The 24774-nt window shown below is 38.7% G+C and overlaps 1 protein-coding gene across 4 annotated transcripts in view; it reads right to left on the bottom strand.

Annotated features, from left to right (window-relative positions):
• Positions 1-1578: 1578 nt before the first annotated feature.
• Positions 1579-24774, bottom strand: part of LOC135707424 (uncharacterized) — a 505282-nt gene continuing 482086 nt past the window's right edge. For 3 of the 4 annotated variants that reach the window (XM_065229240.1, XM_065229242.1, XM_065229241.1), the window contains 4 exons: positions 23763-24214; positions 23112-23614; positions 3925-4025; positions 1579-3870 (listed from right to left, as the gene is read on the bottom strand). In XM_065229240.1, coding sequence (XP_065085312.1) covers positions 3492-3870; positions 3925-4025; positions 23112-23614; positions 23763-24214 — 1435 coding nt within the window. In that variant the 3' untranslated portion in view covers positions 1579-3491. The remainder of the gene's footprint in view (positions 3871-3924; positions 4026-23111; positions 23615-23762; positions 24215-24774) is intronic. The other variant, XM_065229243.1, reaches the window with a different exon arrangement.

The raw sequence follows: 24774 nt of genomic DNA, 5'->3' as shown, positions 1-24774 counted from the left end.
TCGCTGGTGACATTTCCCCAACGAGTAGAAGTCTGCCAAAGCAATGTTCGGTGTTCTCGGCAGAGGCAGCGGCTATTCTTCATGCCATCACGGTTCCTGCGAATCGCCCAATCCTGATCCTGTCGGACTCCCACAGTGTTATTCAGGCTCTATCGTTGGAGGTCCCGGTCCACCCCATGGATCCAGGGCATATTGAAGGTTGCGCTATCAAACATTACCTACGCATGGATTCCCGGACGCTGCGGACAACCTAGCCGGGTCAGGCCCACCGGGTGCTCGGTACTCACACAAGGTACCGTTGCAGGACGTGATTAGATGGATCCTGCTCACGATGTGAACGACGAAGACAAGAAGAGCACGCAGCACGAAGATTTGAGTGGTGCATCGGCACTCACACTCCTCTGTCACCGAGCTTTCTTTACGATTTGCTTTTATGTGGGCATCCACATCATTCAAGAGTTTTGCTGAGATACATGCTTCGAGTACCGTCGCACACGATGAACGAATATGAGAGAAATGAAGCGAATATCAGTAACCTTGCTCTCGATGTGTGTCACGCGATCATCTGTTAACTCGGCAGCAACCATTGTTTGGTTTTCCTCATTGTTATTCTTCAGCAGTTCATTCGCTCGATGCGTCGTCGACTTTGGAAAGCAACCGTTTCGTGATGAGTGTGTAAGTGTCACTGATTGATGACTACACTGAAACAAAGATAATAGTTAGGAATACTATTTTGCAGAAAACACTTATTTTCAGTATAACTACGCTTAATACCGTTAAATATACCATGATTTCAGTATAGTTGACTATAAATATAATCAAATTTACAACCATTCTGTCAAAACTACTATGCTGACTCAAACGTTATAGTAGTTTCGATAGAAAAATTAGTCAAATTAAATGAATTTCGTTTCTGCACAAATCTATTGGTGGGAGTATTTAATTTAAACCATCAATATAGTATTTTTGCCAATGGATTTTGTTTCTGTGTACGTTTTGCTGAAATGGAATAGGATTGGGCGATCTTGAGAGAAAGATCGATCTTGACGGATCGATCTTACACTTGGCTCTAGAATCGATTTACTGATTAAAACGGTACCAAAGATCGTTCTTTTTATTTTTTTAAACGTTGGTACCCGATGAAATTCTTTCCTATATATATAGCATTCAATTAAATGTTGTTGTTTTCAACATAAATATTTTATGTTCTCGGCTTGAACAAAAGGTTGATTGTATATCAAAAGACAAAATATAAAGGCAAGGAGCAATGAGCACAGGTTGCAGGTAGTGCGAACCTTAAAATGTTGCTGTATTCGTAAATATCGGAAACACAAATAGTGACGTTATTGTAATTCAGATAATAACATAGGGAGCTATGCTGATGTTGACGTTATGTTTGTAATCGTTTTTTTTTTCGATGTAAATACACTTAAAAAAATTAACACCTGTATTTTTGAAGATCGAAATGATCGAAAGAAAAGATCGATTTTTTCGTAGGCAAAAAATCTATCCGAAAAATGGGAAATCGGGATGAAAAAGATCAATCCAAAATCACCCAATCATACAATGGAAGCGCTCTACTCCCCGTTGGCGATACTGCCATACAATGAAACCACTGGAAGCGGATCCCGTTCCGATGGATGAGCCTTATTGGATAGCGGGAGATAAAGTGTTTATTGTGCTGCACCTTTTGACTATAGTTTTAAGATGTTTTGTATAGTGAAGAAGAATCATCGGCTCTGGAAAGTTAATTCGATTGAGTCTTATCAAATAAATTAATAAACCAAAATCGAACGTTTACTGTATTGGCGAAAATCTTCATTTGACTTATCTGAATTTCATGTTAAATAAATGTACATCAAGGCTTGGCGGAGCACTGAATGCTCCCCGAAAAAAAAACCCCGATATACACCATGTGTGTCTTATGACCTTCATCAATTTCGTGGATTAAATAAGTCCTCTCCTCACATATACAGGAGCGTTCCTTTGTAAGGTGGGTCGAGTTATTTTTAGGTTGCATGAAGCTACTTCTGAATGCAGGAGAAACAACAAATACTTGAATAATTGAAATTTCCATCTCAAAATCTATTTGGAACCTACGTCGGTACCAACTCCACCCAGTACTGCCACTCAATTGCAGATTAGCCTCTCAAACTTTCCCCTATTTCAATTTATGCGTGAAAGCTACGTTTTCTGCTTCTAACTATTTGTCCCGATGACACATTTAGGTGCATTCCTAAGGGGGTTTGCTCTTCTAGTGCGCTATTCGCGCAGCTTCTCTAATCTACAGTCTACAGCGACAATCTGCTTCCACTCGCTCCCCCCGTCTCCTACGAACGTCTCAATGCTGGCTCTGTTTTAGTTTGCATCAATTTGTATGCTTTTTCGTTTTTAGTTTTGTCGTTTCATGTTCTAAAAAAATCAGTCTCAATTCAGGTGATCTACCAATTTACACGTTTTACAGATTTGCCCTCTGTTTCTAGCGTTCTTTTTACAGATTTTTCGTTTTAGCGTTTAGCAGGTTGCACAATTTTGGTCAAAGTTCCCTACCGAATCGGTTGTTTTATTTGTTTGCTTTGCCAAGGATTTCTTCCATTTTGTTATTAGCTGAATTGTACTTGCATTTTGCTCACTATGTACACGGTCGGTCTGTGGATGTGCACCGCATTTGGTAAATCTAAATCGAATCTCGATCCTTAATGTTGTTGCACCGAGAGCAGTTTTCTATGGTAGGTCAGGATCTTGATTACAGCTATATACAATGACCACGGATAGGGACAGTACAGTCAGTGGTCAGGGTGCAGTTGAGAAGACGACCAAAAACTGAACACATTCAAATGCTGCACACAGGTCGAGCGAATTTTCGTTTTGTTCTCATGGTTGAAGTGCACGGTTCGTTTCTAAGATTAAGATGCGTTTTTAGTGTGTGTGTGTGTGTGTGTGTGTGTGTGTGAGAGAGAGTGATTTTTCTCTCCACATGTGTAAAAGGATTACAAAAACACACACAGCTTAAGTTTAGTGGCTCTCTTAACAGTTGTTAGTTGTTTAGTTATTCTTTCTAAATTTGTTGATTTTTTTTGTTTAGAAAAAGTTCTCCTAAGTATTGCTGTAGAGTTTGCTTGCTTTTAAGTTTTATGCTTGTATTGGTTGTTTTGATTTAGTGTGACATCGCTCATCATTCACGCCGAAAAGAAGGCTAGATCTGCTGTTGTCTGTTGTTTGAAGGTAACAGAGTGCCGGTATTTACATCCACATTTTGCACATTTAAAATCAAGTTATTCACTTACCTAGGACACGATTCCAAACTACTGAATATCGGTTTGTGCAATACGTTTCAAAGAACTTACAAAGTAACACACGACGACACGTGGTGGTAACGAACGCGTATTCACCTAATTATATTGCAAGGATGCGCTTCCGCTGGAAGAAGGATGGCGCTGAACGCAGGATATTACCCTCTCTAGAATCTACTTTTCTTTTTTGTTTTACAGTTAATCGCTATTTACATCACCGCTGCCGAGCATTTTCCGATCCCGCTCGTGCCAGGGTTGATCGTTGTAGCCCCCGCGGCTACCGGCGACCCGTTTCTGGCGGGACATTTTGAAGTTCTGCCGGGACTTGATACCGACCACACTCGAGGGCATCAGCAGCTGCTGGGACTGAGACGGTGGCTGATGCTGCTGAGCCTCAACGATGATCAGCTCCTTCCGTTGGACACCAGAACCCGCCGCCGCCGCCGCCGCCGGTGACGAGCAGTTACTCTCATGCTTCTTCAGCAGCGGTGACGTCACCTTAGGCGACCCGTCCTCGTCGGACACCGCTAGCAGCCGATCCTTCTGGCGGATCGAACGCTCCAGACGACGGAGGAACCTGTGAATTTGAGTCATGGGATTAGATATCGGTGGTGGGTAATTTAGGACGAACCGTATCTGATTGCCAATAGCTCGGAGGCGTCCAATTTTGCTCTGCGGTCTGGCGCTGATGTCCTCAACCGTTACCTTGGGCAGTATTTGGCTAGATACATCCTGGTGGAAGGGAATGGTAAGAGCATGGTATTTGGATTATCATCTTTCAAGAACATGCGATCATTCGAAAGTTGACATTCACGAATTGCTATTGATCTTTTTACGGATGGCATACTCTAATTACTATAGATCAATCAGTATTGTATTTACACTAGCAGCATCAGCATCATCATCATCATCATCAGCAGCAGCAGTAACAATATATAGCAGTTGGATAGTGGGCGGTTCGATGGAGGTCGATAATGACTATAGGTGCGTTTCAGGGAAGGATGATGTTGGGGTATGTAATGTGTATGAGTTTTGGTTGATAATTCGATGAATACCTAACAAACCCTATGCTTCGGAAATCTGGTCCATTTGGCATATTGAGGACTCAAAGGGGATTCCTAAAGTTCTCTACGATGTGCTTAAAGTCGCCCTAGTCGCATAGTTTTCCTGAACTTCTTGAAGTTGCACACGTAAGTTTAAGGGGGTAGTCCACTCTGGAAATTTCAAAAAATCTTTTTTTTTAGCTTAAAAAATACTTTGGAAAGTCTACTTTGACATAGACTTGACCGCAAGGCCGCAAGTGACATCGTTCCAAAGTTATAGGCCGATTAGTGGACTCGTGTCCAGACGCTCCAAGCGCGCTCAGGTGAGCGCTCGGAGTACCCGCCGTTACCGGCGAAACGGCGTGTCTTAGTAGTTCCAACTGCTGCGCGATTATCTCTAAACGATGTTTTCAAAATTGGTGGGCGCTGTATTTTAGAAACGGCTCATTCGATTTAAACGGCGATTGAATTTTCGTTATTTACCCTCAAAAAAAAAAAAAAAAAAAAATTCGTGAAAATGATCTATTTTTCATGCCGCCAGAGTGGACTACCCCCTTAATTAAGAACTGTAAGCTTTCCTAAATTTGTCTAGACATTGTAAGTTATTGCAGTACTTCGGACTTCCTGGAAATTCTCTGGACTTTTGAACAGTTCCACGTCAAATGACGAATCCATCTGACGCGAGCTTTTTTCATTTGCATGAAGCTTTCCATAATTCGACAGTGAGCATGCATAAGGGCGAATACGCGATGATCGATTCTCTTCGTCGATTTTCTCTTTGCATTGCTGCAGCTAAGTGAAACAATTTTCTAGAATTTGTTCAATGCAGAGTAGTAACAGGTTGTATTGGTTATCAAAAGCAACAGCAAACGCACCGAGAAACGTTAAATCTAGCGAGTTATTAACAAAAGAGAAATCGACAAAGAGAATCGATCATCGCGTATAGGCCCTTATGCATACTCACTGTCGAATTGTTTGTTAAGGTCAATCCTAAGAGAAGAGGTGACAATACGGGGGCGAAAATGAACCACTTTTCTGTTAAACGTGAACCAACTCCTGATAGGACCATTTCATGTGCGTAAGATAGAGATAGAGATATAAATAAAAGAGGAAGAAGCCAATTGTCACCTCTCATATTAGGGTCAATCATTCACATGTGTTGCTAATAAAGCCCTACAGTAAAAGTATGGACGACTGTCACCACAAAACTGAAAAAAAGCTGTTCCAATCGAGCAAAGCGGTGCATTTTGACGGTTCGATTGGAACAACTTTTGACAGACGTCCATACTTTTACTGTAGGGCTTTAGTTGCTAACACTGCCAGTCCGAACACGGTAAGAAAAAAAAAACTCAAAATTAAGTTAAAAAAACTCAACGTTGGGTTCTATCATTTGAGGTCCGCCGTTGAGTGAATCAGAAAAGCGGCGTTGGTTAAAATTTACTCAACTATTGACTAATAATAAATGAACTCAAATATAAGTTTATGTTCATTGAGGTTGCTCTTATGCGCCTTTAACCATTTCAGTTTCACAAGCGTTGATAGACGAGTGGTCAACACACGGGCCCCGCAATCTCAACGTCCATGGTTCGGTTCCAGTCTGCTCCGTCTTATTATTTTTTTGTCAACTTGGTCAACGTGGGTACTTTTTCTTGCCGTGAACATTTCTATTAAGGATTGGGCGATCTTTGATCGATTTTTGGAAGATCGATCTTTCTCATCCTGATATCCGATTCACGAAAAGATCGAAAAAAATAGATTTTTTCGATCTTCAAAAAAATAGGTGCTAATTTTTTTAAAAAAGAAAAGTAAAACATGCGATTTACTCTCACCCCATACTGCGTGGTAAATTTAACGAACATAACTCAACGTCAGCATTGCTCCCTACACTAATAAAATCCCACACATTTTTATTGACGAATTACCATGTGAAATTCCACTGGCTACCTTACATACATACAATTACCATGTGAAATTCCACATGATTTTCATGTGACCACACATAAACAGAATCCATCCAGAAGCACACATGAAATTTATGAGTCAAATGAATAGTATGTGTGATTACACATGGATTTTATGTGTACACATATTGAGTATGTGTCCGACACATAGATATTATTTGTTGATCACATTGCAAAAAATAATGTGTGGGACACATAAAACAATCTTTGAAATTTTATCAGTGTATGTTTTTATCTGATTACAATGACGTCACTATTTGCGTTTCCAATATTTACGAATACAACAATATTTGAAGCACAGAAAAACAGACGTAACACTTCATTGTGTATCTTCGTTCACGCATTTAACGGTTGATTTGAATATTATCAATTCCGCGAACTACTCGCCGCAGCGCATCACTTTGACGTTTCTATACATTCTATAGAAGTTTTATGCAATATTGTTTGCGAGTTAGCGAGCAATCTTGTTTTCCGCGAGAAGCCAGAGAGATGTCGTTACTGAGGTCTTATGTTTTAAGATACTATGTTTTCAAGAAAAACTTGCTCAAAGAGTTACGTCTGTTTGTCTGTGTTTGAAGGTTTGCTATACCTTCCTCCTGTGCTCATTGCTCCTTGCCGTCACATTTTTCCTACACGGAGAAACAGAATGATACATTTTGATTGATTAATCATTAATGATTCAAAACTACACAAAAATGATAAAAATTCATCCGTCATTATGAGCTGTCCCGTTTTTCTCGAAAATGATTAAACTTAAATCATTAATGTATCATTCTGTTTCTCCGTGTACTTTGTTGGCAACTGAACTGAATTGACTCATACATTGACAGTGAGCAAGTGTGGCGTTCATTTCCTCTTTGTTTTCGTTTCCTCGTTACCTTGCGCGCATTTTATTTAAAGAAAAAAAAATCTGGCCGGTGATTTAATTGAATATTATAAAAGAAAGATTTTCTTGGGGTGCCAACGTAAACAAGCGTATTAAAAAAATCAAAAGATCGATTCTTTGGTTCTGATTTAATCAGTGGATCGATTCTAGAGCCAAATATAAGCTCGATCCATCATTTCTCTGAAGATCGCCCAATCCTAATTCAGGTATTGCAATCGTCACACTGTCAACCGTCAGGCCACCCCTGAGCGTAACCGTAGCAACGAAATAAACATCGAAGCAAGCGGATGTAAAAAAAGAGAGGGAAAATTTGTTCAAAAGTGAAAAGAAGTTGAGAAATATCTGCGGTACGAATAGAAATAAAATAGAAAGAAGTTGTTTTAGTGAAAAACATATTAATACTATGAAGAAGTGCAAAGGTAGATCTGCCTGTCGAAAGTATCCTCTGTGTTCGTATCACTGGTCACGCTGTGGGAAAACCTGATTGGAGCTAAACTGACGCTCTTTCCCCGACAAACGAACATTCTGGACAGGACTTCTCTCACAGGTGAGCAAACACCCGGCCTTCAACGACCAGGACGATTGCTACATTTTGGTCCTTCTCTCACAAGTGAGCAAATACCCGGCCGTCAACGATCAGGATGATTGCTACATTTTGGTCCTTCTCTCACAGGTGAGCAAACACCCGGCCGTCAACGACCAGGACGATCGCTACATTTTGGTCCTTGTCTCACAGGTGAGCAAACACCCGGCCGTCAACGAGCCGGACGATTGCTACATTTTGGTCCTTCTCTCACAGGTGAGCAAACACCCGGCCGTCAACGGTTACAACATGTGAGCTAAAATTCGGCCATTTTGAAACTCGCTAAAAACATCAAAATACGCCATTCGATATTTTTCAACAAATCCTAACTCTAACATTCCTTGTCTCACAGGTGAGCAAACACCCGGCCGTCAGCGAGCAGGACAGTTGCTACATTTTCGTCCTCCTCTCACAGGTGAGCAAACACCCGGTCGTCAACTACCAGGACGATGGCTACATGTTGGTCCTTCTATCACATGTGAGCAAACACCCGGCCATCAACGAGCTGGACGATTGCTACATTTTGGTCCTTGTCTCACAGGTGAGCAAATACCCGGTCGTCAACGATCAGGATGATTGCTACATTTTGGTCCTTCTCTCACAAGTGAGCAAACACCCGGCCGTCAACTACCAGAACGATTGCTACATTTTGGTCCTTCTCTCACAGGTGAGCAAACACCCGGCCGTCAACGGTTACAACATGTGAGCTAAAATTCGGCCATTTTGAAACTCGCTAAAAACATCAAAATACGCCATTCGATATTTTTCAACAAATCCTAACTCTAACATGTCACTTCCAATCGAAATGATTTCTGCGACAAAGTTGAAGAACAAATAATTTCTTTTCTGAAAAAAATATACTTGGTTAAAAATGTTAAGTAATTTTGGGTGAAAATTTCAAAAAGTGTTTAAACTTGCATATCGAATAATGATCCTCTTCAATGATTTTTGAATAATTTTCATAAGCTGCTTTTGGAGAATGCTATTTACCGAAAGACACTTGAAAAATAACAAAAAATAATGAAAACAGTTTTTGGACAAATTTTTAAACTTTTAGATTACACATATTTGTGTAAAATTTTACATAGAAAACCGGTCAAGGAAGCGATCAACCATTTGGAGGACTGGCTATTAACACAACGAGAGGATGCAGCATGGAGAAACAAGGTTCGGACGTACCTTAAGCTGACCCGCCTTTGTATGGAAGAGAACTACTTCTCTTTCCGAGGTAACTTCTACAAGCAGACGAAAGGAGCCCCAATGGGAAACCCCCTATCCCCCTTCTTGTGTGAACTTTTCATGGCCAACTTGGAGATAATCCTGAAGGAGAAAGGACTATTACCAAACCGTTGGTGGAGGTTTGTTGACGATATCTTCAGCGTAGTTAAACGGGAAGCCCTTCCACAAATTTTAGATGAGATCAACAGAATTCATAAGGATATCAAATTCACTCACGAGGTATAAAAAGACGGGAAACTCGCATTTCTCGATCTTCTAGTCATCAAGGAATCGTCATCATCTTCCTCGCTTGAATACGAAATTTACAGGAAACCAACAAGCACAAAAAGAGTTATCCCCTATACTTCCAACCATTCGTTCCAGCAGAAAATGGCCGCCTTTCACCACATGATTCACCGAATGCAAACTCTTTCACTCAGCGATACAGGAAAGGTTAAGGAATTACAGTACATCTTCGAAACAGCAAGACTCAACGGATACAAGGAGACCACAATCCAGGCAATCATCGATAAAAAAGCGAGAATTCTACAAAGGAGATTATTTACAACCCTCACCACAGCACCTGAACCATTGAAACGAGTGTCCGTTCCATTTGATCAAGATATTACTTGTAAACTAAGACCACAGTTAAAACAATTCGGATTAGATTTAGTTTTCACCAGTAGACATAACCAGTTGAAATCATTGTTAGGATCCACTAAAGACCCAGTTAATGTTTTAGGTAAAGCTGGTGTATATAAAATAAGCTGTACTCATTGTAACAAAGTATATGTAGGACAAACCAAGAGAACTTTAGCAACTAGATTTAAAGAACATATAGCGGAGGTTAATAAGGCCAAAAAGCAAAAGGAAAAAGGCCTAACATATGATTTCAAATCAAAGGTTGCAGAACACATATTCACAAAGGACCACCAACTATCGACGAAGGACATCACGTTTTTACGAACCGTATCTACACCATGAAAATTGGATGTTGCAGAAAGCCTCGAGATCAACAAACAACGTAATTCAACTTTACTCAACAGGGATCAAGGAAACGGACACACATGGCTTTTCAAGTTACTACCTAGGACACATCAACGAGTAAGCAGCGGAGTACCTGTTCCTATAGAAAATTAAATTTAAGTTTACCTAGTTTCTAAGTGAAAATGTACCTGTGTTAATATATATTCGGTAAATGCGATGTTTTTCTTCAGTCGAGTATTAGTACAAGACACTGAAGAAGTCTGCACATTGTAGACGAAATACGCGTATCTGTCAAGGATAAGCAAATAAAGTAGTGGAATTAAATGGAAAATACTAATCCTTCTCTCTCTCATTATAGAAAACAATGTTTTCAACGTTCGAAATCAATTCCTGTTCAAAAATTCACAAGCAAATTATAAGAGTTCAAATATGTGTCCACAAGTTGTTGTTTCATGATTTTTGGAAATTTTTAAGTGTCCATTTTGCAATCTTCATAGGTGATATCATTTTTATAAGCTTTAAAATGAAAACTATTCAAGAAATATTGAAGAGGGTTATTTTTGGACATTAAAGATTTAAACACTTGTTTTGATGTTTTACCCGAAATTACTTGAACTTTTTTACAGTGCTTATTTAACCTGAAAATCATTATTTTTTCTTCTATTTTGTCGTAGCTCAAATGTGAATTATTGACCTTAACAAACATCTATGAAAAGTTTCATGTAAATCAGAGAAGCTCACGTCTGAATTCCATTATTTTTTTGCTATTTATTTTTGTATTTATGTATTTATGTATTATGTCTAGATAGAGCTGGAATTAGGGCGTAATAGCTTTTGTAAACAATGACTTCTCTCGCTGATTTATAGGAATTCAAGGCGTGCCCACGCAAACCAGCAAAACCACCGGGTAGGGGAAGACTTCCCCTACCTGATGGTGATATTCATTTGCTTCGGCTAGCCTTGAGTTTCAAGAAATCATCGAGAGAAGTCATTGTTAACAAAAGCTGTTACGCCCCAATTCCAGCTCTATCTAGATGTATTTCTTCAAAGTTCTAATAATTTTCCTAAAATTAATGAAGCTGAAATTTTCCTAAAGTTATCAAAAGTTTGACGCTGATGGAACTTGTTTAAAATTGTATAAACTTTCCCTATCATCTGAGAACCTCCCTGAAGTATCGTCAATGTTTCTAATGTTCAAGGATCTTTTTTGAAATTCCCGCCATTTTTCTGGTATTCTTCCTCAAGTATTTCCCTTCAACTAATGAACAGTTCCTGACAAAATAGCTATACAACAATTGAATTTTTAAATTGACCTTCTCCGATTTGCATTTCCGTACTTGTTGGTTTTGGGCAGTAATTCACATTTTTTCTAAAATTAGGCCATTTGCAATCTAGTAAAAATTTCAAAAAGGCACCCTTAAAATTTTTCAAAAAAAAATGTGACATGGAAATGGCATTTATGATTGAAATGACGTCTGAGACAAAATTGTTAAGAAAAATAATGTCTTTCTGAAAAAAATAATAAATATAAATTTTTAAATTCATTTTCAGTAAAAACTCAAAAAATTAAAATTTTTAAAAATATTTTTAATTAAAAAAAAAGGTTATTAAAAATGCAAACTTTTGAAATGTTTAAACCTGAACCCTTGAAACTGACCAAATTTGTAGAACAAGATATTTTGGTAAAGTTTTTGATCTTTGTTTGTATTTTTTCAAAGAAAATGATTTACTTAAATAATATAAAAAATATGATTAAAAAAATACAACAAGTTAACATTTTTACAAAAAATTCTAGTTGACGATTTTTTTTTTCAATTTGCTAAGGTTCATAATTTGAAACATTAAAATTTTTATTTTATTTGAGTTTTTTAATAAAAATAAAATTTTCAAAAATCAGACCAAAATTTATTGAGATAGGGGAAATGGCTCTAATGTTGGCCTATGGATCTGAGATTGGGCCCATCGCTAAAAATCAGCTATTTGTCAATTTTATCTAGATGAACGCGTTATTGGGACGGTACTTATGGATATTTTTGGTCGCTATTGAAAATTTAGTCAATTGATGAATTTATATATGATCCCAAATTAGGGGCATTGAGGCCGACATTACATCCATTTCCCCTACTATGCTTCTTTTTTAATTTTTAATTAAAATTACTTAAAATTCATTTTAGGGAGGGGGGAGGGTAAACAACTATTCACGACCCATACAAATTTTAAATTTTTGGTATGGAAAATCAATAATCCCAAAAAACTGTCTACACAGTTAATGAACAGCCCCTAACTATATATCAGATGTCATTCCGATCAGAAGTACTATTTTCGTGCTACAATTTATTGAAGAATTCAGAGATGCCATTTTGAATGCTATACAAGATCCAAAATGGCCGAACTTTAACAAAAATGTGTATTATTGCCCATAACAAACAATTATACAAAGTGTCATGTAAATCAAAGAAGGTTGAGTTTTCCCCATTTGCCATTTCGTGTGGATTGCCCTGTGGGTAGATCATCCCTGATGTTCTCGAAACTTATCTGTACTCCTTGTGATTTTCCTGAAGTGTTTGGTACTGTGCATCCTTGGACTTCTCTGAACTTCTGTGAAATTTAAGAAATGTTCTGAAGTTTTCTAAACTTCTCTGAAGTCCTCTGGATTTCCTAAAAATCTGAAAACTTTGCAAAATGTCTTACTAGTTTCCTGAAATGGATTGAACTGCAATGATTTTCCCTGAAATTCGCGCAATATGTTCTTTAAACTGCATCATCCTTGATGATAATTGAACATCTCCGGAGGTTTTACAACATCCTAAGCTTCACTGGAGTTCTCTAGATATCTGTAAAGTTCCAGAAGTATTCGAAAAACTTTCCTTAATTTTACTGGAGATCTGTGAATTTTCCTAACCCCAGATTGCCATTGAGGGTAAAACAACTTAAATAGTTTAAGATTTCCAGTTAAGATCTCGATTAATTTTAAAAGTTCAGGGTACTCCAGTGAACTTATCAGGACTTATTCTTCAAATCTCAATCAACTCTTACCCGAAAGTTTAGACTTTTCTGACGTTTCCGATGCTTCCCTGAAGTTAGTGAAACTTCCCGCAAGTTCTCTAAACTTTCATAAAGTTCTCAAGGCTTCCCTGAATTTCTCGGAAACTTTCACTAAGTTTCCGCCTATTTTCAGAAATTGAATGAACGGCCTTGAAGTTCTTTGAACTTCCTTGAATTTCCGAAAATTTTCCAGAAACTTTCTCAACTCCCTTGAAGCTTGCGGAACATCTTTTGAAAATCACTGAATTTCTCTAAATATCATACAATTTGGCATGCTAAAAGATGAAGAAGCCTGTTTTTAATTACATCACTTCCCTGAAGTCCCCTGAAGAAATTCTCGGAGCTTCTGTAACATTCTGGAAATTTCCCTGATATAAATGGAACTTTCCTGAATAATCCGGAATTTCCCTGAATTTTTTGGAATTTCCCATAGTTCCTTGAAATTTCTTGACAGTTTTTGCAATTTTACTGTTAATTTAATAGAAGTACTCTGAAGTTCCTTAACCTGTCTCGAAGTACTAGGAACTTGTCTGACAAATAAGAAGTTGACTAAAAATATCCAAGCTTCTCAGACCTTAGAGCTTCCTTAATGTTTTCAATTTGGCAGGCTAAGCTGAATAAGCCAGGTTTAAACTACATAACGCTGATCTGCAGCTGAAATTGTTTGTTTGGATTCTAGGACATTTACTGAAGATTTTTTTTATTTCCAGAAGTTCTCTAAATTGTCGAGATGTTCTCGAAGCTATTGAACATTCTGAAAATTGTCCTGGAACTTTCCTGAATATTCCGGAATTTACCTGAAATTTTTGGAATTTTCCTGAAAGTTTTGGAATTTTCATTAATTCCATGAAACTTCTTGATGGCTTTTGACATTTTCCTGTTTTTGTAATGAAAGTACTCTGAAGTCATTTGATCTAGCTCGAAGTACTCGGAACTTGCAGGACGATGAAGAAGTTGTCTAAAAATGTCTAACTTTCTCTTACCTTTTTCGATCTTCCGTGAAAATCTCGGAGCTTGCGGAAAGTTTTCATTTTGGTTGACTAAAAGCAGAATATTCCTTTTTTAACTACATAACGCTGATCTGGTGCTGACATTGTTTATTGGATTCATTCCCTAAAGGTTTTGGTGCTTCCCTGTAGTTCCTTAAATTGACAAGAGGCTCTCGGAGCTCCTGTAACATTCGTGCAATTCTCCTGATATAAATGGAACTTTCCTGAATATTCCGGAATTTCCCTGAAATTTTCGGAATTTTCCTGAAAGTTTTGGAATTTCCATTAATTCTATGAAACTTTTTTAAGGCTTTTAACATTTTCCTGTTTTTGTAATAAAAGTACTCTGAAGTTCTATGATCCAGCTAGAAGTACTCACAACTTGCCTAACGATGAATAAGTTGTCTAAACATGTCTATCCTTTTTCGATCTTCCGGGAAAATCTCGGAGCTTCTTGGAAATTTTCAATTTGGCAGGCTATAAAAGCTGAATAAGCCTGGTTTTAACTACATACCCAACAAACAATGTGTGCTGATTAAAGGCTGAATAAGCAATTTTTTAGCTGAAGAAGCATATTTTTGCCTGAATAAGCTCTTATTCCGCTTCCAATGTTTGTTGGGTAGCGCTGATCTACAGCTGAAATTGTTTGTTTGGGTTCTAAGACATTCCTTGAAGTTTTTGCTGCTTCGCTGAAGTTCCCAAAATAGTCGAGAAGTTTTCGTAGCTTCCGTAATATTCCGGCAATATTCCTGATAAAAAATGGGACCTCCCTGATTAATCCGGAATTTCCTCGAAATTTTCGGAATTTCCCATAGTTCCTTGAAACTTCTTGGTGTTTTTTTTTAATTTTTCGAAAGTTAGTACTCTGAAGTACTTCAATCTTGCTCGAAACATACTTGTACTAGGATCTTCCAAAAGGAAGTAATAGGATTTTCAAATAATATTTGAATGAATGAAGGGCAGATTTAGTAAGAAGTGAAAATAGATGCCAAAGGAAAGTTCTAGAAACTTCCCAAGAGAAAATAAAAACTTTCATCGAAGGGCAGTTCCAGCAACTTCCGAAGATAAGTTCTAACAGATGGAAAATTCTCGTAACTTCCGAAGGGAATTCTCATAACTTCCGATGTGAAGTTCTAGCATCTTCCGAAGGGAAGTTCAAGAAGCTTCCGAAGAGAAATTCAAGGAGCTTCCAAATAAAAGTACAAGGTGCTCCCGACAGATTGTTGCAGGAACTTCCGAATAGAAAGAAAAACGAAAGGATGTTCAAGAAACTTCAGGTAGAGAAGTTTTTTTTTAACTAGTTCGTTTATTTACTAGGCTCAGTCGTGTGTGACACTTTGCGGCGCCAAAAATCAGTAATGTTTGAATTTACATTTTAAACAGCTGTAGTTCTAGGTTAGTATTGGGGACTCATTACTCGTGGCGGGCTCGAGGCTAATGGGTAACAATTTCGATTGGAAGGATCTAGGTAGGAAACTGGTTTCTGATACTACTCTCGGACGGTTGACCAAATCCTGGCTGGGCAGGGGCAAGTAGCACTGAAACAGGAGGATAATAAGACTAGGAAACAATGGCTGGAAATTGTTTCGAAAGGCGGGGATTTTCACATCAAACTCTAACATCAGACAAACAAAGGAATTCGTGGATGGCCTGCATGGAAGCGAAGTTCTAGAACATTCCAAGAGGAAGTTATAAGACCTTCCAAAGGATCTTGGAAAAAGGAAGGGAAGATCTAGTATGAAATAAAAGGTAATTCTAAAGGAAAGTTCTTGGAGCTTCCGAAGAGCAGTTCTAGCAACTTCACAAATTAAGTTCAATGAATACTGAAGGGTAGTTCTACGATCTTCTGAACGGAAAGTGAGATTCTAGCAACGAACGTAAGATCTAGTAGATGGCAAAGTGAAGTTATAAGAACTTGCGATGGGAAAATAAGATCTAGCATAAAAATGAAGCTCTACTAACTTCCGAAGGGAAATTCTTGTATCTTCCGAAACAACTTCTGAAGTAAAATTCAAGAACTTTCCAAAAAGAAGTGCAAGAAGCTTCCGATAGGAAATAATAAATTCCGACGGTAACCTCAAGGAACTTCCAAATGGAAGTACAATGTGCTGAAGATAGATTGTTACTGGAGCTTCCAAATTGAAAGAAAAAGAAATAATGTTCAAACAACTTCAGGAAGAGAAGTTCTAGGACATATCAAAACAAAACTGCCTAAAAATATCAACGCTTCTTTGAAGTTTTTGGCATTTACATGAAGATCTCGGAGCTTCTTGAAAGTTCTCGATTTATTTTTTTCTGGAATTAATGGGACAGTTTTGAAATTGGTTGAAGATCCCGCAATTTTTTTCTGAAGCTTTTTAAACTGCTACGAGGCTATCGAAACTTCCCCTAAAACTTTCCCTTATTTTGAATAAAGTCCATGGAATTTTGCTGAAGATTTCTCAATTTTCCTGAAACTCTTGGAACTTTGTAAACGAACGTACTTCGTAGAGTTCGTAAAGTTCTGATTGAAATGCCTTGAGGCAGTTTGACCTTCGCTGATGCTCTTGGAGCTTTCCTGAAGTTCTCACAATTATCTTAAGCTTTGAAATAAATGAAAATTTTCGAACAATCTTTAAACACCTCTCTCCAGACTTCCACGAAGTTCCTAAAATGTTTAATTTAAAAAAATCTCTGAAGTTTTCTGGATTCCTGAATGTTCTTAAGGATTACCTGAAATTTTTGGAAATTTCCGGAAATTCTTGGAACTATCCTGAACTTTTTGGAGCTTGTTGACTTCCCCAAAAGACTGGATCAAAATTCTCGGAATACTCCGAAAGTTATCGGAACTGCCCTTAAGATCTCTGCCCTTCTGGAGTTTTCTTGACTTCCTGAAAAACACCCCCTAAATTCTCCAGACTTCCACGAAGTTCCTAAAATGTTGAATTTTTCAATAAAATTCTCTGTAGTTTTCTGGATTCCTAAATGTTCTTAAGGATTACCGAAAATTTCCTGAAATTCTTGGAACTGTCCTGAACTTTTTGGAGCTTGTTGACTTCCCCAAAAGACTGGATCAAAATTCTCGGAATACTCCTAAAGCTATTGGAACTGCCCTTAAGATCTCTGCCCATTTGGAGTTTTATTGACTTCCTGAATGTTTTCAGTATAGCGCTGCAGTTCTCAGAACTCCTTTAAAAGTTGGTGCAGTTTTATTAATTCAATGGAACCACCATGAAGTTCTCAAAGTTTCCTAGTCCGAAACATTTCCAGAAGATTTGAGAACTTTCCATATGTTCCCACAATTTTTTCAAGAAACTTCCCTGAAATTCTCGGAACTGCCTTTCATTTTTCGGAACTGCCCTGAATTTCTCTTTCATTTTATGAAGTTTTTGGTATTTCCATGAAGTTCGCAATATTCTCCCGATGATGTTTCTGGTATTACTCTGAAGATTATGGAACTGTTTTCCTAAATTTAATGAAAGTGTTCTTAAGTTTTCGACATTTTTCTGAAGTTTTTGGATTTCCCCAGAAGCTCCCGCATTTTTCTGATATTCATGGAACTGTTATGAAATTTCCAGAATTTCCCAGAAGTGCACGTAACTTACTTTTTTTGAGATTTTATTAGCGAGGTTTTTAGCTCTTTGACTAGTTCATCTCGTCACGTAACTTTTTTTTTCCTCTGTTCGGGACATAACACCACTGCGACCAGTAATTTGATCTATTGTAGTATATCCCGTGTCCTTAGTTTAGTGCATGTCGTATTACTCCATCACTATTGAGAAATGATGAAGTATTCGGTTTTGATACAGTTGTCATTCTTGCCTTCATCGCAAGGAATCGATTCTAACTGAAAGGTTCCGCTATTTATACCCTTCGGAGTTGGAACACCCTCCAAAGGCGCGCCCCTTTGGCAGTCAAAATTGGATTCCTTAACAACAAAAACAAGCTATGACACCGATAATGACCATGCATCAGAACCCTAGTCTTAACCACTTCAAACTAGGGAACAACGATTAGAAGATTAGGAATCACATAGATGAAGACTAACTAACTCATTTTTCCCTTGTTTCAAGATCATCCTCGGCATCCCAGGCAACCCGAGGACTTATCACTATCAACAAGGCATAAAAAGTAACAAGGACTAAGATGTGTTCCTTTGATTACTGAAAAATCCTGTTCCCCTAGTTTGAAGAAGTTAGGACTAGGAATCGGTGGTAGATCTTACATCCCGTAACGTACCACGAAAAGGTGATCTACCCACGTTACGGGGCAAGTAACTTACTTAAAGATCTTTAAACTTCCCTGAAATTTTATCGAATTCTGTGAAGTTCTTGCAATTTTCTTAAAGTCATTAGAACTGCCCTGAAGGCCTTTTATCTTTACAGAAGTTCTAGATTTTTCTGAACTCTATGGAACTTACCCTTTAAGGTCATTAGTGTTCCCTGGAGCTCTGAACGATCTCGAAATTCTTGGAGCTGCCCTGAACTGTTCCAAATATTTTTGGACTACCCTGAAATTTTCGGAACTACTTGATAGCTCTCGCTGAAATTAGTGAAAAAGTTCTAAAGTTCTAGATTTCTTTTAGAGTTTTTGAAATTTTCCTCAGGTTTCCACTGGAACTGTACTGATGTTCTCAGAATTTCCCAGAAGTGCACGAAACTTACATAAAGATCTTTGAACTTTCCTGAAGTTTTAAATATCTCTGTTAAGGTCCTGCAATTTTCCTAAAGTCATTGGAACTGCCCTGAACGTCTCATATCTTTACAGAAGTTCCATAAATTTTCCTGAAATCTATGGAGGTATCAGAATTGCAAAGAAGTGCTTCTAACTTAGTTAAAGATCTTTAAACTTCCCTGAAGCTTCGCAGATTTCTGTGAAGTTTCTGAAATCTGAAAAAAACTGCCCTAAAGGTCTCTTATCTTTACAAAAGTTCTAGATTTTTTTTTCCTGAAACCTATGTTACTGCCCTAAAGCGAGCGAAACTTACCCTTTAATGTCATTAATTATTCCCGAAGCTCTGAACGATTTTGAAATTTTTGGAGCTGCAATGAACTGTTGGAAATATCTCTGGACTTCCATGAAATTTTCGAAATTTCTTGAAGACTCCCACTGAAATTAATGAAATTAATGTTCTCGAAATTTTTAAGAAATTTTCGGAATTTCCCTGAAATTCCGGCAATTTTATTCTGATAATCGTGGAACTGTACTGAAGTTCTTAGAATTGCCCAGAAGTTCACGTAGCTTACTTTAAGGTCTTTAAACTTTCCTGAAAATTTGCAGGCTTCTGTTAATTTTCTGTAATTTTCCTAAAGTCATTGGAACTACCCTGAAGGTCTCTAATCTTTACAGAAGTTCTAGATTTTTTCCCTGAAACCTATGTTACTGCCCTGAAGCGAGCGGAACTTACCCTTTGAGGTAATTAAACTTCCCAAATGCTCTAATCAATCTCCAACTTCTTGGAGCTGCCCTGAACTGTTCCTGACTTCCCTGAAATTTTCGGAATTTCTTGAAGGCTCCCGTTGAAATTAATGAAAGTGTTCTAAAGTTCTCGATTTTTTCATAACTTTCGGAATTTTCCTAAAATCTATGTAACTGCCTTGAAGCAAGCGGAACTTACCTTTTATAGTCATTAAACTTCCTAAAGTTCAAAACGATCTTAAAATTCTTGGAGCTGCTTTGAAGCTCTTGGAGCTTTAATAAATCATTTGAAACTTCTTCTTTGTAGCCAATAATTTTTCTGAAGTTATTAGAACAAACAGAAAGTTCTCATTTTTTTTTAAGATCCTCTGAACAACTCTAAAATTCCTAATGGTCGTGGAACTGCCTCAAAGGTCACGTTCCTTTCCATATGATATCTAAACTTCTTTGAAGTTATCTGGTCTATATATTATTTGTTCTTCAAACATTTGTTAAGTTGTATGTATCTGATGTTCATTGAACTGCCTTGAAGATCTCAGATTTGTTCTAAAGTTCTCTGGTCATTCAGATCTTTTTTTTCAAAGCAGAAGTTTCCTGAAGTTCCCGGAAGTTCTTGAAACTTCTTAAAAGTTCCTACATTTTTCTTGAAGTTAAAATAACTGTCCTGATCTTCATAGAGATTTTACTGAAGTTTATCAACCTGCCTTGAAGTTCTCTGTCCTGATCTTCATCGAGATGTTACTGAAGTTCATCAAACTGCCTTGAAGTTCTCTGTCTAAATGTCAAAATGCCTCAACTTAGACTCAATTTAGACAGACAAGTGAATGATTTAGAAACTCCCGACGGGGAGTTCAACTAACTTCCGATGGAAAGTTCAAGGAACTTCCAATGCAAATATTGATGGTCTTTTTTTGGGAAGATCCTTAATCTTCCCCAAAAAAATTTCAAGGAATGTTCAATGAATCCTCCAAGAAATGCTTCCAATACGAAGTTTTTGGTACTTCCGAGGTAAACTTCATAGAACTTCCAAAGGGCAGAAATATCTGGAGAACGTCCAAAGGAAGAACTGTAAGAGTTCCACAGAAATAATGAAGGAAGTAAATAGGATGATCTTAAAGAAGTAAACAGGAATATCAGGAGTAAATCTGCAGGAACACCTGGAGGGTATTTCACAGAATTATCATGTAGAAATCCACATAAAGATATGGAAATAGTCCAAAGGAAGATCTGTTGGATGTCTTCAAAAATATTGAACGAAGTTAAAAGGAAGTCCTCAGGAAGATCTGGAGGAAGTTCAAAGGAAGACTGGAGAAAGTCCTCAGGAAGGTCTGAAGGAAGTCCATAGGAAGATATTGAAGTGGTTCGTATGAAGATCTGTAGAAATCCACAGAAAAATCTGGAGAAAGTGCAATGGAAGATCTGTAGCAGTTCCACAGAAATATTGAAGGAAGTAAATAGGAAGATCTTGAGGAAGTAAACAGGAATACCGGGAGGAAATCTACAGGAATATCAGGATGAATTTCACAGACTGATCTTGATGAAATCCTCAGAAAGATCTGGAGAAAGTCCAAGTGAAGAACTGTAGGATGCCCTCGAGAACATTCAAGGAAGTTACCAGGAAGTTCACAGAAAAATCTGGAGAAAGTCCACCGAAAGATCTAGAGGAAGTTCAAATATCTGGAAGAAGTCCTCAGAAAAATCTGAAGGAAGTCCTCAGGAAAACTAGAAGGAAGTTAACAGGAAGACCGGAAGTAAGTCCACAGGAATATCGGGAGGCATTCAGCAGAATGATCTTGAAGAAGTCCATATGAAGATCTGGAGAAATCCACAGAAAGATCTGGAGATAGTCCAAAAGAAGATCTGAAGGAGATCCACAGAAATATTGAAGGAAATCCACAAGAGGATCTGGAGGGCGTTAACACTTGTAGGAAGTACAGCGGAAAATCTGGAGAACGTCCACAGGAAGATCAAGAGGATGTCCACAGGAATACAGGAAGGATGTCCACAGTTCTTTTGGAAGTGGGAAAGTCCACAGGAAGATACGGAGGAATTTCACGGAATTCCTGGAGGATATTAACAGGAATTCTGAGCCAAGTTCACAAGAAAACTTTCATTTATTTCAACGGGAGCCTTCGAAAAATTCCGAAAATTTTAGGGAAGTCTAAAGATATTTGGAACAGTTCAGGGCAGCTCCAAGAAGTTGGAGATCGTTTAGAGCATTGGGGAAGTTTAATGACCTTAAAGGGTAAGTTCTGCTTGCTTTGGGGTAGTTAAAGCTTCTGTAAAGATAACGGAGCTTCAGGGCAGTTCCAATGACTTAAGGAAAATCACAGAAAATTAACAGAAGCCTTCATGGACTAGAAGTCTAAAGGAACTTCCTTTAGAAGTCCTTTGAAATTATTATAAATTTCATTGGATCTCTCCTAGAAGAACTTTTGGAGGCAAAATAGTTGCTTGACATTTTTTTGACATTAGAAACGTTCCTAGCATCGCTACGTCACAGCCCCAGAATACTAAAACTATTAATAAGTTTTGGAATGTTGAAAATTTGATAGAGTTTTGAAATTATGTCTAACCCAACAAGCAATTTGAGCTGATTAAAAGCTGAATAAGCAATTGTTTAGTTGAAGAAGCACATTTTTGCCTGAATAAGCTCTTATTAAGCTTTCAATGTTTGTTGGGAAGTGTGTCTAATACAATTTTGTCGAATCCCCTGTTGTTTTTCTTATTATTTGAGCTCTGCAACAGTTTTGTTTTTAATCCAAGATTTCAATTTTTTCCTGATCCTACCTGATGACCCATTCGGTCTTACGTACTTCGGCTCAATTCTCCATTCAACCTAATTATCGGATACCGTTTTTCGATAAGCTTGAAGTTTTCAACCGTTCGTCCAGGTCAAACTAAAGGGAAGTCACAACTATAAACGCATCAACAGAAAACTCACTCAAGTTCAATATATTAGAGCAAGTTCTACAGGAATGATCTACGCTTCGAATCACTCTAACGATTGAATGGTCCACTCTGAAAAATGATGATGAATGGATGAATAATTCGCTTCGATTTGATTGATGAAAGCCAAACTACTTACTACCAATTGATGATATCTAGAGAGTTGGTGGCGGTGGTGGTGGTGGTCATCTACGATGCTGTATTGTAACTCAACGAACAAAATACACACACACACACACACACACAAACTCACACCCACAGAGCAGATGGCAGCAGTGTCACATGTGCAAACAGATCACTAAACCTAAATTTCGGAACGAAGTAACTCGGCAGCCCTGTGGATATTCAGCCAATTCGAACAATAACTTTTGTACACTAAATACTAGAAACCTTCTAGAGTTTGACGTGGGCTAAAGTGTAACCCGCCTACTAGTTTTCTACAAATTTTCTACTGAAAAACTGAAACGCAAACATCTAGGCATTACTAACGCTCTAACAGGAACTACTAATGGTCTCTCTATTCTTCGCAATTTCGCAATTCCGATTGTTATTTTTTTTTCTATAAGTGTGTGTATGTGTGAAAGGGTTGGGGTAGAATAAACATTCTAAATGGTGTTGGTGGTGGATGTGTGGGGCGTAATTTTTGTTTTAGCTACGATTTTAGACGTATTCCAATCCGATGAGGTGTGTGGGGACACAGGGTAGACAAAAGCGAGCAAGATCGACAGAGAGGGACAGAGTGTTGCAAAGAGAACAAAACCTTTTCATAGTAATAATCGTCGTCATCATCGTCATCATCATCTTCATCATCATCATCATCATCAACATCAACGTTATCATCATCGTCGTAAAACTCGTCATCGTATTGACCGATTCGGGTGTAGCCATAGCTATCGAAGGACGTGCTGGATTGTTTGCTAGATTGCACCGGAATCGTGCGCAGTTTGTCCAGCTTGTAGTTCAACAAGCGCCGGAACAGATCGGAATCGGCGCAGTTGGCGAACCGGGACGGAGCGTCCGGTTTCTGATGAGACATTGGCAGTTCGGATGACGTTGATGGAAGGATAGCGGAAGGCTGATCGGAGGGGGGGATAGGATTATTGAGAATGGTCGGTTGGATAGAGTCCGCTGTAGTGGCCGGCAAGCTGATGTTGATGTTGCCAGTGTTGCCAGTATTGTAGCCGATGGTGGCTTGTGAACGTACCTCGCCGGTGTCATCTCCGGAGTCGCACAGGTGGGTTTCCCTCGTCAACGATATGAACGCTGGTTCGGTGTCATAGTTTGTTTTTTATGTGGATTGATAATGTGTGCAAAGGGGAAGATACGATTATACAAAATTAGTGATTGTGAGCGGGGGTGAGTGCTGAAATTGTGTGAAGCAAGGAAGGTGACGGTCAACAAGCGCTTTTACCTTTGCTAGATCTTTGTGCGTACTCGCGAGTGGAAGTCAACGATTCAGACGATGAACTACTCGCTATGGGATGCCGGTAGAGTGGACGCCTCTTGGGGCTTTTGCGAGTCGGCGTAGCGCAGGAGAACTTGGAACCGGTGCCACTGTGCGCGTTGGTTGTGGTTTGATGGGGATGGTGAAGGCTGGAGCCGTAGTCCTTGTCCTTGTTGCCTCCGCTGGGAATGTCCAGCAGTATCGAGGTCGATTTCGAAGGAGAGAGTGTCGCTCCGGAGCGGGAGCTGCGACGCTCTCTCCTGCGGCCTACGGTACTCTTGCGGTGATGGATCGTCGAGCTGCCTTTACCATCGGACGAGGGGAAGTCATACAGGCCGTCCGAATCGGTAAATGGCAGCTGTTGGTCCTTCTTGCCGTAGAATAGTGGTGAGAACCGTTCCATGCTGGCGGTTCGATCGCTGGAAAAGGGAATTTGGTTTGGTGGGTGGAGAAATGGCAGACTGGTGCTGACATCTGAGGGGTGGGCAGGTGCTAAGCAGACGCGCACCGTCTAGTTTGTTGCAGTTGTTGTTGTTGTTGTTGTTGTTGTTGTAGTAGTTGTAGGGGGGAAGTCTTCGCTAGTTGTGTTTTGTGTGTACGTGTAAGGCAAGATGGCTGAACTTCTCGTTCGCAGTGAGGATTTAATCGGTTCGCGTGGGAACAGGATTTGGATTTCTTCAAAAGGGAAGTGGGCTTTTGGAACTTTCGCGATCACATCTTGCCAATTATCACCTGTAATTCTTGGAAAAAGATTGTGCATTGATCTAGAAAATCAACAGGCATTCCATATTCTGTATAATTTTGAACCTAGTCGTGAGGGGCGGGTGGTTTGCGTGATTTGCATCAAGTTGTGAAGTAGGGCACGGGCGAGGGGGGGGGGGAGTGGAGATTATCAAGTTTTGCCTAGAGAGTGCTTGAAAGTATGTGTTCAGAGGAAAATGTACATCTGGATGGTGACAAAATATACATATTTACCGCT

This window comes from Ochlerotatus camptorhynchus, unplaced genomic scaffold, assembly GCF_037179485.1.
Source record: "Ochlerotatus camptorhynchus isolate MF236.1 unplaced genomic scaffold, CSIRO-AGI_Acam_v1.1 ptg000312l, whole genome shotgun sequence".
Lineage (NCBI taxonomy): Eukaryota > Metazoa > Arthropoda > Insecta > Diptera > Culicidae > Ochlerotatus > Ochlerotatus camptorhynchus.
Note: the sequence above shows the minus strand (reverse complement) of the source record. Positions and strands in the feature narration are given on the sequence as shown.